The sequence below is a fragment of the Morone saxatilis genome, unplaced genomic scaffold (genome assembly GCF_004916995.1).
Source record: "Morone saxatilis isolate NCDOM2014 unplaced genomic scaffold, NCSU_SB_2.0 Contig1, whole genome shotgun sequence".
In the NCBI taxonomy this organism is placed as follows: domain Eukaryota; kingdom Metazoa; phylum Chordata; class Actinopteri; family Moronidae; genus Morone; species Morone saxatilis.
The window spans coordinates 11,225,596-11,240,378 of record NW_023339651.1 but is presented as its reverse complement, the minus strand read 5'-3'; the positions used below and the strand labels follow the sequence as shown (position 1 = coordinate 11,240,378).

General features: G+C 39.4%; 3 protein-coding genes across 3 annotated transcripts in view; all 3 read left to right on the top strand.

The window, feature by feature from the left end:
• The first annotated feature begins 2,288 nt into the window (after positions 1 to 2,288).
• On the top strand, positions 2,289 to 4,571 carry ndufa4 (NADH:ubiquinone oxidoreductase subunit A4). Its single transcript, XM_035665489.1, has 4 exons — positions 2,289 to 2,482; positions 3,760 to 3,848; positions 3,993 to 4,053; positions 4,272 to 4,571. The coding sequence occupies exons 1-4, from the start codon at positions 2,432 to 2,434 to the stop codon at positions 4,326 to 4,328; spliced, it is 258 nt and encodes an 85-aa protein (XP_035521382.1). The 5' UTR covers positions 2,289 to 2,431; the 3' UTR covers positions 4,329 to 4,571.
• A 1,567-nt stretch (positions 4,572 to 6,138) lies between these two features.
• Positions 6,139 to 11,621, top strand: cenpt (centromere protein T). Its single transcript, XM_035660099.1, has 13 exons — positions 6,139 to 6,448; positions 6,751 to 6,871; positions 6,954 to 7,098; positions 7,176 to 7,269; positions 7,443 to 7,579; positions 7,718 to 7,775; positions 7,922 to 8,058; positions 8,539 to 9,468; positions 9,869 to 10,102; positions 10,192 to 10,291; positions 10,384 to 10,551; positions 10,687 to 10,791; positions 11,218 to 11,621. The coding sequence occupies exons 1-13, from the start codon at positions 6,363 to 6,365 to the stop codon at positions 11,345 to 11,347; spliced, it is 2,445 nt and encodes an 814-aa protein (XP_035515992.1). The 5' UTR covers positions 6,139 to 6,362; the 3' UTR covers positions 11,348 to 11,621.
• Positions 11,622 to 12,374: 753 nt separating this feature from the next.
• LOC118331504 (speckle-type POZ protein) overlaps positions 12,375 to 14,783 on the top strand; it is a 15,116-nt gene continuing 12,707 nt past the window's right edge. The window contains exon 1 of the mRNA XM_035666489.1: positions 12,375 to 12,478. The gene's annotated coding sequence lies outside the window, so the exon portion shown is untranslated. The remainder of the gene's footprint in view (positions 12,479 to 14,783) is intronic.

Here is a 14,783-nt window from a genome sequence, read left to right as displayed (position 1 = left end):
CCCCCCCCACTCGCTGCACATTTATTTTTCTGTTTTCCCCAAAGAAGCCATGACATACACTTACTTACTCGCCGACTACGCTACTGGTTTTAAACTCTGACTGCAGTGCATCATTTCTGTCCAAAATGTTAAGAGTCTAGGTCAAGTAAGAAGAACCATTCTCGGATAAGTTTGTTTTTAAGTATTCAAAGATATTTATCTGCAATTCATCTTTAAATGTTTTACCTAACTTGACCTTGCACCTGTGTTTGGTGTACAAAGCACGACAAATCAGTTGGGTACTTTTTTTATTCACCTGATTATTTAAAAAAAAAAAAACAAAAAAAAACCAACTCAATGAAATCACATTTTGATTATTGTAGACTGAAGGGAATTTTCCAGTTGTTGGACTTGGGTAGCATCAATACCTAAAGGGCTTCAGCTCACGCATTCCTGCTTTAAAAATTGTACAGATGTTATTTTTGTCGTCCTCTTGTTTACTTGCAAAAAAAAAAAAGTAACTTGTGCACGTCTTTAATGTATATTCCTTGATGTTCTAGATGTGTGCTTGATGGTATGTTTATAGTTTCGAGGTTTCACAGCCTAGTTGACTACCTAACCAGTTTTAGTGGTGTAGATTTGTCCTCAATGTGTTAATTTTTTTTTTTTTTTCTTCTGCCAAGCTGACAAGTTGATGTTCAGATAGTTTTATTTCTAGACATGTTTGCACAAATTGAACTGCTACTTTTGAGTCGCATTTCTTATTTTTATATTCACTTTTGTACTTTAAGAGTAGTAATGTGTATTTTCTACATCCTTTTTCAATTACCCGCAACATAAGCTAAAAAAAAAAAACCCTGTTACTTTTAGTTTTGTTCTGTCAGTATAATTGAGGCAGGTGTTATATGAGATACTGTATCGGGTGGATTTTTATGCACTTCCAGGAGAGGGTTTTTATATGGAGGAGGAGATGTTTCTTCCATACGTTAGTCCTGGGTTCATTGTCTGACAGGAGTTTTGTTTATGTGTGTGCACGTGGATGGAAAGTTAACTAGTCAGATCGTTTGACTTACTTCTCCTAGTTTTAGTATCATGGTGAAATACCGATGGATTGAAACATTGTCCTTTTTTTCTTTCAAAATAAGCCTCAATTTCAATGTTTTCTCACTCGGTGTGGATGCTGTGGGCGTGCTGTTATCTCAGGTTCTGTGTTCTGTCCACAAAATGTATGATTGATAACGTGTTGTCTTTGTGATTTATTAAACTGGTCTTAAGACATAACTCATAATGCTCTGGTCTGAATGTCTGCAGAGAGTTGTGATACGTGTAATGGGTCTACTTTGTGTCATTGTGAAATGAGAACATGGGTAAAAAGAGATGAATACATATATTAGATCTGCATTTTCTCCCCACATTGTTACATCAACCGAGTGGATGACGCTTGCATTGTTAAATCAGAATTCCTTACTGATACAATCAGGGTGTCAGGTCATCCAGATGTTGACAATACAATGGTGTCTTGGATGAGATATTTAAAGTCTTCACATCGGTCTTTTGTACTTTCTGTATTTCTACGTTTTTTGGGGGAAAAGTATAAACCTGAAGTGAAATTTAACAGTTAAATCACATTGTTGGAGTGAAAATGCATGCAAATAGTTCTGAAACAGTCAACTGACTATTTTGATAATTGATTATTTGGCATTTTCGCTTGAAAAATCCCCCAAAGTTTGCTGGCTCCAGCTTCTCAAACTAAACTGAATATGTCTGGGAATCATCTTGTTGGGTGGACAAAACCAACTGTTTCAAAAGCTTATGCCAACTTGATCTGTGGAAAATTATGATGGGCATTCTCACTATTTTCTGGCATGAAATATAAGTTGCAAACTTGGTGAACTGTGTCTCCTTCCAGCATTGTTCCATCTGTGTTTTTAGCACTGAATTGTGCCATTGCAACAAGTTATAGCTATAAAGAGCTGTCATTTTCCTTTGACGACACTCTTCAGTGGCGAAAAAAGGGGAAACTGAACAGTTCAAATGAATCAGGTTTGTCCTGATGGAGCTGAATTGCTTTACTTATAAATAGTGTCTGAGCAGTCTTTCTCTTTCTCTCATATATCAAATTACATTTACTCATGAAACACATTTGTTTTAAAGCTTTCAAATATGACAAAAAGGTAATTTAAAAATACAGAAAATGTGATGTCAGTGTTCCTTTCTCTGGATCATGAAGATGTGTGTGTGTGTGTGTGTTGGGGGGGGATGTAACCGAATAAACAGGGTGCACTCATACAGCTGTTGTCGTTGCATTGTGGGATTGGCTGACAGTAGAGGAGGTGGTGGTTAGTTCACTGTACGTCCAGGAAACAGCAAGAGATCCTCCGCAGGGAAGCGCGCATTTTTTGCCGGCAGATATTCGCGTTAAGGGGCTCCGTCAGCGGGAGGATTGTCCGCCATGCCGTCTATGTTGGGGGTCGTCGCCAAACAGCTCAAGAACCATCCAGCTGTAAGTCCTGAACCCTGTATTTGTTCTTTTTTTAAACAGAAAAACCTGAACGACCCGGTGACATTGAAAGCGCTGGGAGGACGCGGTGTGGTAAAGCGCGCTCCCGTTACACCCAAAGTCTTACTTTAATTAGGCCAATCGGATATATTACTATTATTTATTTGTATTAATTGAGCTTTCATCAATTAACGAAACGTTTGTGATGTTTTACAATCTACATTTAATACAAGTCTATGACAGAAATGTCTAAATTCCTCAACAGTAGCCACAGATGTATGATGAAATGGACAATAAAGACACCAATACATCCACATTATAGTCCACATTTATCTTCCTCGTCCTTCCTCTCATCACTATATTCCTGTCACTACCCTTCCTTCTGCTGAGGATTATATATATATATTTTTTTGCTCTCATCTAAATGACAGGATTCTTTTTTTCCGCTTTTCTTCGGCAGCAGTAAAAATGAAACCACCTGCGCCGCTGCGGCAGGATACACTGAATGAAGCGCACTGTTGTAATTTGATCTTTTAAAGGTTGAAGTCTCCGCTGTGATGGGGGACATAGCGTTGCCCTGTAATGGGTACACAGCCAGCCATGTACGTGTGTCTCTGCAGCACGTACAGCACAGTATGGTCTCCATACTGGCATGACTCAAGGCCAAAGCAATGCAATGAGTGTGTGGATCAAGGACGGCGGGGGGAGACAGTTTGCTTTACGGCAGCCTCCATATTAATAGATCAGTGTGGGCCTTAATAACCGTAATAACCTTCATCAAGTTTGTGATTAAATTAAAAAGTGATGATACAGTATAGGATTATTTTATGTGTACTCTATGCTGAACACTGGCACTTGTAATGTTGTAGCTGGAATGGAATAAAACAGAGGTTCCCAACCTTGGGCCTGGGGCCCCAACAAGGGGTCACAAGACAAATGAAGAGATAGGAAAGGATAGGCATGTGGTGCACTTAATTAGTCTTATCTTCTTCTGTATTTCCAGTAAATCTTTGCTTTCTTGTGAATTACTGGATAAAACTAATGCACGTCATGAGTAGAAGGTCCTTTTTAAGGGGTCTAAAGCTGAAAAGGTTGAGAACAACTGAAGTAAAGAATAGTAATATATCTTGTTATATATAATAATATCTAAAGTCAGTACATAATATAGCTAATATATATATAATCTATATGTTGTTTTCTCATCTTAGTATTGCAAATGATGTTATAATTGGTGTGAAACCTACATTGTCACTCATTTCATCTTGCTCTTTACCCACTAGCTCATCCCCCTCTTCATCTTCATCGGTGGTGGGGCAACCATGAGCATGATGTACCTGGGTCGGCTGGCTCTGAAAAACCCTGACGTCTCGTAAGTCTCTATAACATCCAAGAAAGTATTAATTGTCTTCTTGTGGATTTAAGTTTGCTTTCTTCAGTGTGTGTGTGTTGAAGTGTCATCAGAAGAACACTGATAACGTCACATTAAAGAGTTTGCTGATTTGTTTGCCCTCAGATGGGATCGTAAGAACAACCCCGAGCCCTGGAACAACCTGCAGCCCGACCACCAGTACAAAGTATGAGCCTTTGTGTACATTTTGTCCAAATAACATCTGACGCACGTTGATCATTTACTGTCATCTTTCATATATCTTTATGTGGCTCTCGTTAGATTCAAACCGAAAGCATAATTCTGTGGACAACCATATCTCTTCTGTTATCTTGCCTCAAAGTCCATATTGCTTCTCTCCTACTGATTGTGTACATTTGTTTGTTTGTCTGTGTGTATTTCCAGCTTTTCACGATTAACATGGACTACTCCAAGATGAAGAAGGACAGGCCTGATTTCTAAGCCGACATGTCTTTGCACCTCAGTCTCTGACATTATCGTCAATGTGATGAGCCTTTGCACTTTTTTTCCACATACAACACAAACCTGAAGCAAGGTTGTGCTGCACTCATTCAGTTGGTTAATTTCCAGTGTGAAGGGGATCATTCACTTATCAATGACTGTATGAATAAAACAGACAACCACCTGTTTTACTAAATTATGAATTTATTTTTGTTGTAAATTATTAAAATCATTTAAATCACACTTCTCAGTTGCATGTTTATTTATTTTGCACAGGGTTGAAGATTTCATATTAGTATTTGTTTGGTGGTACGGTAATGATTGACTAGCAAGAAACCAACCTAATATTCTAGATCTTTAAATTATATGGTTGCTGCACTTGACATTTGGGTTGAACACAAAAAGCTAAAAACTGGTAACAAAAATGTGTTTGGAATTTTGGACATTTTGTTGTTTTGTCAACACAAGATTATCAGTGAATCTACTTTAATATACTTCTACTTACTGAACTATCTACTTTAATAAGTCTAACTGGTGCTGTAGTTGTTGAATGCTGATACAGTAGTGAGTCTTTTATTTTGATAAAAAGATGAAAATTATAACATTTCATTAGCCAGTACAGTAGTAAATTACACATTCAGGTTTCCACAGAAATCTACCGGCAATACGTTTAAGCCCATTTTAGGAAATTATTGTGAGCAATGAGCTCTTAACTCGGGGGAAATCCAGTCATTTCCTGTCAAGTATTGAGGTTTTCTTTCAGTCTGTGGAGAATACATCTATTGTAGAAAACAGGGCCTGCACCAGCAGGTCAGTAGAGGTGATCACCACCGACTGATAGTTTTTGATATTTTATGTCATTAAACACTGGCAACATTAGGAAACATCTCTCATTAACCACATGACATATCTATTATTATTCACCTTTTTCTATAATCACATTAAAATGAAATGTTTTCCTAATTGTGACACCCAGATAAAACACTTGAACAGGGACACCTTCAATATAGTGACAAATGTCTCTCTCTATATATATTTATATATATGTGTGTGTGTGTGTATATAGTTTACATTTTATTTATGCTGCAACACATTTTGGTGACACCATCCTTTCAAAGACAACCACTCTGTGTTAGTATTTAACCTTTGTTTCTAAAATTTGTCTATTTGTTTTTTTTACTTTGGGTGCATCAATTTCATCTACAGTAGTTGTTATTCATTTTCTGACCAGCAGAGAGTGCTGTTATGCCAATCACTGGAAATATATTCTGGTCATAGACTGTATATTTAAAAATATTCTGGTGAGAAATACAATTTATCCTGCAGGGACATTATGTTACTTGGAGTGGACAAGAGATGGGGGAAAATGTTTTAGTCGGGTAAATTTTATAAACACAAATACAAAAGGTTAAGAAAAAGTCTTGTGGCTTTCAAAATGTGGATAATCACATCGTGATCAAACGTCAATCATTTCAAAATCTTAAAAATTAAAAAGCTATAACGCTTTAAAAAACGATTTGACCCCCTCTGCTTGCCATAAACTCAAATGTTTTCATTGTGTCTTGTGTTACACGTTACTGTATTTGTCCAAGAAGAAACTGGTTCATCCACAACAAGGAGGAAGTGATTTAAATATAATATAATAATAATATAATATGTTCTCACACACCAAAAACCAAATGCTAAATATTTTCATACTTTCACAAATCACTGAACTTGGCTCTTCAGTTGGTGGCGATGCTACCACATATCAAAAACAGAAGAAGAAACCCGTCTTCTCGCGATATTTCACTTAAAAATAACGCGGGACCGTGTGAGACATGAATCCGTTGAAACCACGTCCACGGGAGAGAAAGACAGTCAACACAGGGTAAATGATGGATTGACTTCATAAAACGAGTAATAAATGAACCTGTACGCAGTTTAGCTTCGTTTGTTGAAGTCGGTGTTTTTCGGGAAATCGCCTGTTTTTAAAACAAACTGCAGCTTCACTCGGTTAACAGCTAACATCAGCTGACTGAGCTCGGTTTCTAAATGGACCCTACGGAGGACTTGTCTGCTCGGGTCCTGCTGAAACATATTCTCAGCACCGACCCACCCAGGTCTCCCATCACCCGCAGGTAACTTCCTTTTATCTGTTCTTCTGGGGAAATGTCAAATAAAAGTTCATTAACTGACGCCAGCTAAGGTAAAGCTAACGTTGCTCAACCTTGATCTGGGCCCTGTAAGCTTTAAGTTGGATGCTTGGAAGTATAACTTGAATTAAACCGAGTCAAACTGTGGAAAAAAAACACACTATTAGTATATAAGTTTACACTTAGGATGTGCCAAGTTGCCATAGAGATTCTTGATTTTCAGACAGTTACACATGTGTCTCAGTGTTGTCCAGTGTTGAACTTAGTTTGTGCTGTGTTGTGTTCAGTTCCTCCAGAGCCCAGAGTACCAGTGCAACCAGGCGCAGCAGTAGACTGAGTAACAAAGATGCTGGTGCCCAAACCCCACAGGGCCTCCTGAGGCGCAGCCTGAAACATAAAATACGTGAGGTGAGGAAGATGAGCAGATCTGATGCTGAAGATGGGCAAGTTGTTCAGTCTCCTAAAGCTGACCTCTCCACCTTCTCTCCAGAGTATAACCAGGAAATCCCTGCCCGCTACCAAAAGGAGGACCGCCTCAGTTGTGCTCAGAAAGACCAACACGCCTGCTCCAGCCTCGATGCTGTTTGACGATGGAGACACACCGAGGCACATACTCATGAACATCCTGCGGACAGGTATGTGCATGGCCTTTGTCCGTGCATCGTGTATGTCACTGTTTGCTCTTAACCGTGTCATTTGCCATGTGATTCAGAGCCTGTGAGGTCCCCTGTGGTTCATGAGAAAGCTGCCTCAGAAGAGCCACAGCCGTCTTCTGCCAACTCCAGCATTGCCAGCAAGCGTCCAAGGTGAGCTGTGTGTAACAGGTATTCCAGGGTGCTGCTATTTGAGATGTCCGTCCAATAGTATTTTAAATAATTGCACTAATGTTGTTTTAAAGTATTTACATTTTATATAACAAGGAACTGGCTGAGTTATGTTTTGTTTATATATAACAGGTTTGTATTTGCTTTACTTTCAGTATCGAACTGTCAGGGTTCGACTTGCCCGATATAACTATTGGCAACGCAGCGAGTACCGCGAAGGGACTGAGCAGAAAGAGACCACGCCGGAGCCTTAATGTAACAGCTTTTGAAAAGCGTCTTAAAGATGGAGATGGTGAGGTTAAAGCCACTATTAATAGGCTTCAGTGCTTTAATGGGGTTTTGTTACATCTTAAGGATGTTTGGTGTTGTAAATTCATACATTTGAAGCTGAAGCATGTATGTGATGGTTGGTGGATGCTTGTGCTTACAGATGTTGAAGAGGAAAATGAGGAATCAGTAGGGGACCATTCATCACTTTCTTTGTCAAGGTACGTTGCATAAAAACAAAGGTTGACTCTGAGTGACCTAAATAATTTTATTTTTGTGATGTTACAACAATTAGGTTGCTGTTTACGTTTATGTTAATAAGTGAGTATTTAACTATATGGCCTGTCCAATCTGTCCCTTTTTACAGTTCCACTTCTCTGAGTCTGAAAACACCCTTTGTGGATGTTCGGACAGAGAAAAGGGGCCTGCAGAGAAGAGCATCAAACCGTCGAGTAATCTCAGAGGAAGAATTTGGAGCTGCTGTGAATAAATGGCAGATGGGAGGTGATTATGATGATTAAAATACTGTTCTTAACCTACCAAAGTTTTCCTTTTTGTTCCATGTCTCATCATGCCTGTAACAAGTTGATGAGAGTGCTGATAATTCATTTATTTATTAAATCTTTATAATAACCATTTAGACCGTAATCATTCAGATTCTAGATTTTTTTTTTATTGATTTGATTCATTGAATAATTGATTCGTTGACTAATAGTTTCAACACCAGGCTGTTGTAAGCGTACAATTTGCCATCCCTGTATTCTGACTTATGTATCTTTTTAAGTGTACATTTTAACTTCCAGCCTAGCTACATGACCGGCAGGTGGAAGGAAGCAGATATAGCTGTTACTTTTTAGAAGGGAGGAGCAAATAGTGTAGTATGTATGAACATAATTTAAAGTATTCTGCCATTGCTGTCCTCACTATTTTTGCTAATGCAAATTTTTTCCTTCGTGGTTTTCTCACTCCCTTCCTGTCACCCAGGGCCGAGCAGCTTTGCGCAGGAGGAGTGTCTCAATGAGACCACCTTCTCTGAGGGCTTCACTTTGGGCCTAAGCAAACTCAGTGAACCTGATATCACAACTGATATCCTCCACTGTAACACGGCTCTCTACGCCCAGCCCGATGCCATGACCTCCAACTTTTCCATTGTGGCGACTCAGGACAAGCCCACGGTGATGGCGTCTCAGCTTCAGAGGCAGATGATAGAGGAGGAGGAGCAGACGGAAGCGGAGCAGAGCAAGCCGGAGAAAGAGAAATCAATGTATCTGTTTCCAACTGAAGAGGGAGTTGTGGCAGAACCTCTGAATGAAGAATGTTTTTCTCGGTCCGTGGATAATGGGACAGCGGATGTTCAACCTGAAGATCCTGAAGAAGCAGCAGCCATGTCGAAAGTCATGTCTGAGGAAGAGGAGGAGGAGAATCGAGTGGAAGCTCAAACAGAAGAGGAAGAATATCAAAACGAAGAAAAAGAAAGCGCAGATGACTCTCAAACTGAAGAAGTAGAAGAGGGTGGAGTTGATTCCCAGCCTGAGGAGGATGTTGCAGCCAGGTCTCAGTCTGAAGACGAGGAGGTTGCGGCTGACTCTCAGACTGAAGAAGATGACGAAGAAGGTGCAGTTGACTCTCAGACTGAAGCAGAAGGTGCTGCTGAGTCTCAGTCTGAGGAGGATGTTGCTGAATATCAAGATGATCCTGCAGCCGGTTTGCAGTCTGAAGAAGAAGATGTTGGTTTGGCTGATTCTCAACCTGAAGATGAGCATGACAGAGAGCCGGGGGAGGAAGATGACGAGCAGGCATCAGAACAGCTGCCACGTGACTTAGAACACATCAGTCGGAGGGCTCATTCCTCCGGGGGTGGAGTCATGCCTGTTATAGAAGCAGGCAGGGATTTGGCAGATACCACAGACGCAGGTAAGGAAGTCAAAATGGAATCTTACTGTGGTTAAGGGCTGTAACTAACAACTCATTATTTGTCTATAAGATTTAAAAAATGATAGAAAATTGCAAACTATAGGTTCCCAGATCCTGATTAGATTCTTCTTAAACAAATAATAGATCATCAAAATTGTTGGCACTGAAATTTCTGTCGATCACTAATCATTTAAATAATAGTATGGATAATACTGTTTTAATATCAGCCTCTAAAAGACACCGACTATATCACTGTTGTAATGTGTAACGAAGGGAAATGAAAGACATAAACTAAAAGCCGAGATGATAATTACATGTTAAAAATATTTCCCAGCTCTAGATAAACTGTCAGAAGAGGTTGTCACACAAGAGCTTTCACATGTGTTGTTGTTGCATCTAGGGTGGTCTGATGGCAAGTCCAAAGCACACAGTGCCATTGAGTCCTCAACCAAAGGACAGATGGGTGCCTTTTACACAGAGGCCGAGCCCGAGTCGGATAAAGAGGGCTCCTTTCATCTATCTATTGATAACCTGAGTAATAATTTACCTGAAGAAGCTGCTGCTCAGGGCCCTGCTGAACAGGAGGAGGAGTGGGAGGATGAAGAAAATGAAGAAGATGAAGAGGAGAGTGAAGGTCAGTCTCTTTTCATGTGTGTGTGGTTTTTATTTTGAAAAAAAATGAGAATAAGATTAAAACGTGTTTTGTTTTTATAAAATCTTCAGAGGTCCCAAGCAAGACTCCAGCATTTGTCCGAGAGAAAAGGAACATGTTTCATCCTGATCCTCTGGCCTCACCTTCTGTTCTTAAGAATGTTCAAACCAGGCAAGTTGCACTTCCTGCTACACTGAAACATCTCATCTAGTCCCGATTCTGATCATCTTTAATGTTACTGACAAGTTCTTTCTTGCTACCAGCAGTACAAGTGAAAGTTTGCCTGCAGTTAAACCTAAGCAGGTGAGAAAAGTGAGGATAGGGCCAGCTAAAAGGGAAACAGGCCTCCCTAAGAGCTACCTCATGGGCGTGTTTAAGCACTTCGCCAAAACAAAGGTCTCTGCAGATGTTTACCCTGTCCTCAAAGAAATGTAAGTAACTATAACTGTAGAGGTTTTGAGTATATAGTAGGTTGCCTAATTATGTTTTGCACTTTAATATGATTAATGGATTTCATTAGCTGTACTGTACACGCTTGCTTCATTGTAATTCACTGTCTTTAACAGAATGGATAAATTCTTTGAGCGGATGGCAGAGGACTTGGAGACGTATGCCATTCATGCAAAGAGAAAAACTATAGAGGTTGAAGATGTTGAACTTCTGTTGAAAAGGTAAGTGTGTGAGTGAGCGTGTATTATTGACTTAGACTGTGACAAAAAACCCTTAAAAGTCTTGGATCATGAAATAACAGGAATGCTAGTTAACTGTGTGACTTCTGCATGCACCATTTGGCTATTTCAGTGTAAACCACTTTCAGTCGTACGTTAAGAGTGTCAGACATAGTATGAAGACAGGCAAAAAGCACTGATACACTAGGATAATACTGTCCTCTAGATGGCAAGCTTGAGCTCCATATTCAGTGTGAGGAAAAGCAAAGGTGACATGAGCAGTAAGCATGAGAAAGGAAAGAAATTCTAAAATGTCCCTATAATTTACAACATCCATCTATGAGAGCACACTTCTTGCTAACTGTGCACAAAAATGCCTGACACATCTTCTTACATTTAACACAACTGGTGTGTTTTTGTACTCTGCAGGCAGGGCTACGTGAATGATAAGGTGCCGGTGGAAGTGCTTATTGAAAAATATCTTCGTATGGACCAGCGCAAGCTCCTGATCCCCATTGCAACCAGTGGAAACGTCGTCATCCCTAAAAAGCGGAGATGAATGTCTTATTTACAGCTACATTTTGTTTTATCTGGTTTCATTTTTGGGGATTTTACTTGCAATGCATTTGATTTGGACAAGTTTGGACAACTGATATATCCTTTTAATCCAAACATAAAGGTTATCTGTAAATGTGTAAATATTTGTCAACATACTCTTTATCAATACTTCAGTTTTGTATTTTATGTCTGTTTAACTTTTATCTGTATTATTGTACTGTGGGGTCAAGTCTGAGTGTTGAAATAAAGTTCATCTCTTGATTAGTAGCCTTTAATTGTAGGATTTCCATTATTCAAGTGACTTTGTTGACCCATGTGAGGAAATAAGTCCTCTGTATGAAAACAAATAGAGTTTTGGTAAAAGCTGGGCTAGTGTGTATTTTTTTATAAGTGTATATGAGAAAAGAGCAACATTTTTGCAGAGGGATTTGTGAAGGAAGTCCTGCAGAGGTCATAATGTCCGGTGCTGCAAATTCATGATGACTAATCCTTATCACAAGAAGTGGACTGGTGCAAACAAATTGTTTTGCTGACGTAAATGGAAGAACTAATCCTCAACTCTTGAAGTTTGTTCATACAGTTTATTGTCCCTACAAAGAAACATTAGAGGTTAAAGATGTATTAAAGACACATTCAAGGTGAGCAGATGAATCCAGAGATTAATTCTGTCTACATTTTAATTAAATTCAACCTTTTAACAGTTGATATCCGTTAATCTTGGCAAGCTGTGTTAATAATCTCGGCACAAGGCAATAGCTCATCCAGCCTGCTGATTAAATTAAGATAAATTACTTTTCAGTGCTTGTAAAATTAAACACCCCAGCACTCATGTGAAGGAACTATAAACACAACAGAGCTCAAAGTAGTTATTCATTTAACCTCTTATTAACAGGCAATGAAGACAAAGTGGACAGAAAGAAAAGAAAAACACATATTATGGTTAACCTACTCTACACCACAGTACCGGGTTAGTTTTTCACTTTATTCATGACTTGTGAATTTACTCCGAGACAGCAGGGGGCGCTCTCTGCGAGACTGTCCGGGTCCGCCACTTCCACAGACAGCTAGCCTGCTAGCAAACAACAACAGAAGATCCCGGACAACTAGCGGCATAATTCAACCTATCACAAAGGTAAGTCCATCCATAAGTGGAAAAGAAAGCAGTAATATACGGCCTAAAGAGTTAAAACCCCACGGCTGTGTGGCCTTTCAGCCGCAGCGTTTGTGTTAATGTGCCCGACCTTTTTGTTTGGCTCAGGTTAGCCGCTACATTAACAGGGCTAACTAGCGTAGCTTGATGAAATGAGCTATCGTGCTACCGTGAGACTGTTTTGGATTATCTACAGTGTCGCTTTACTTTAAACGTTACCAGACCTTGTCACAGCTGTACGCCACTTCATTTGCTGTGTGAGCACACTGGTCTGTGCGCGTTGCTGAAGTAAAGACACGGTTTAAAATAAGATCCCATCGTCGGGTTATCTGTATTGTTCGCAGGTTATCCGCCTACATCTGCACATAAAAGCTGGGTAACTTGATAGAAACACCAAGTTTAAAACATAGGGTGAAGAGTACATAATATGTTTATGGTTTACACATATATATGAGGAGCAAGATGTATGTCCTGGGCCTCCATCATACGTTAGAACAATTTAATGGGCTGATAATTTGTAATTAACCTCAGAAGTGCTCCTGTTGTTATGGCTCAGGAACTGGTTAGCTTCCCAAATGTCATTTATAATTGTTCTGGTAGATTAGGGATTAGTTGGATTGATTAACAGTGTTACCGTCTCACTGTTGCTCCATCAGTACGTGCACAGTGGTTTGAATGAGTCAGGTTCACTGGAAACAGACCAAACAGTGAGTTCACTAACACTCACTGACTGTGCTGATCACAATAACACCAACACTGGCGTCTTTACGGAGACTGTTTTGGGGAAAGGTCTATTCAACTTCATACAGGATGTTTTGGTCATAGTTTGTGGTGTTGTAAGTGATAACATTGTATTGTATGAGTCCTGGCTGTAGGTAAAAGCAACCAGGGTTATATTTGACTGGAAAAAAGGCAAAACAAGAGAAAATATATTTATAATGTACAACCACGATTTCAAATCTAGCTCAAATGTATCGTCGAAGGATATACTGGCAACTGTATTTATTCATGATGATTTTCAACTCAAGTGTAAGTTGAGGCAGTGCTTTGTTGCAGTGCCTTGCAGTCTTAGTCGTCCTTCTATTTTTTTTGCCTTTTTTTTTGGCCTAATATTGGAAGTCAAAGTGCTGCCACACAGCAGATTTAATATGGTGTTCAATTGAAGTTTTCCCTGAGTCTTTCTCTTTGCCTTGCAGATATACTGAGTACACATAACTCAGTTTAGCTGAGCTCACCTTTAGTGTGACGAGCCAAAGTAAAATCCTCCTGCGGTTGTGCTCTCCATTTTTCAAACTCTGTAAAAAAAAAAGAAATGTAATTTGGAAAATGATGAACTACGACTGAAGTCTCAAATCAGTTTTCAGCTCAGCCATGCATTGGATACAGTTTTTATATCATAAAACGGAGTCACAGCCTTTGTGTCATTCCCTAGTTGGCAAAGCATTTTAATAGTTGTTCTCCTGCTGGAGCTCAAGGACACATTTATCTATCTTAAGTAGATACATTGTGCAACAAATAGAATCAGATCAGATAGCTAGTCTGTGTTTTTCAATAGTCATCAGACTTATTTTACCAGCTCTTATGATGGCATTAACGGTATCAAGAGGGATCTGGTAATTGCACAAACAATCCAGTAATACATTTTTATTTGTAAAAGCACTTTTCACCATACAGAAAAATCGTCAAAGTGCTACCAGAAACCAAAACAAAATAACAAAGAGACACTAAGGGTAATAACACATTAAAAACAGTCAAAAATAAAAATACCAAGTGATAATAAATACACGTAAAAAAACACAGCTAAAGAGGAATTTGAAAAGCAGCAAGCAAAAAAATCTAAGGACAACTTAAGAACGCCAGCCTCGAACACGAACAAAGTTTTTTTTTTAAAAGAACCTTTTTTAAAAGTGTCCACAGACTGGGGGTTTTCGCAGATGTTCAGGGAGGGAGTTCCAGATGTGGAGGGCAGTGAGCAGGAAAGCCTCGGTCCCTCCCATCGGTGCGGAGTCTTGGAGCGGCCGGCCCGTGGTTGGGTTCGTCAGCGTATAAGATGACACGTGGTTAATGAGGCATAGTTTGTTTGATTTCTGGTGGCTTTTGTGATATACATCTGAATGGTCGGAGGGTATCTGTGATGGGAACATGATCAAACATCCAGACGCACTAAATTCTTTCATTACATGTAACAATTAACCCCAAGTATCGGAAGCCTCATGATGTCTTAAACAACAGTTGTGTGAGACGCGTTGTGATTAATGATTTTAATTGAAACAACATTTTTCAAAAT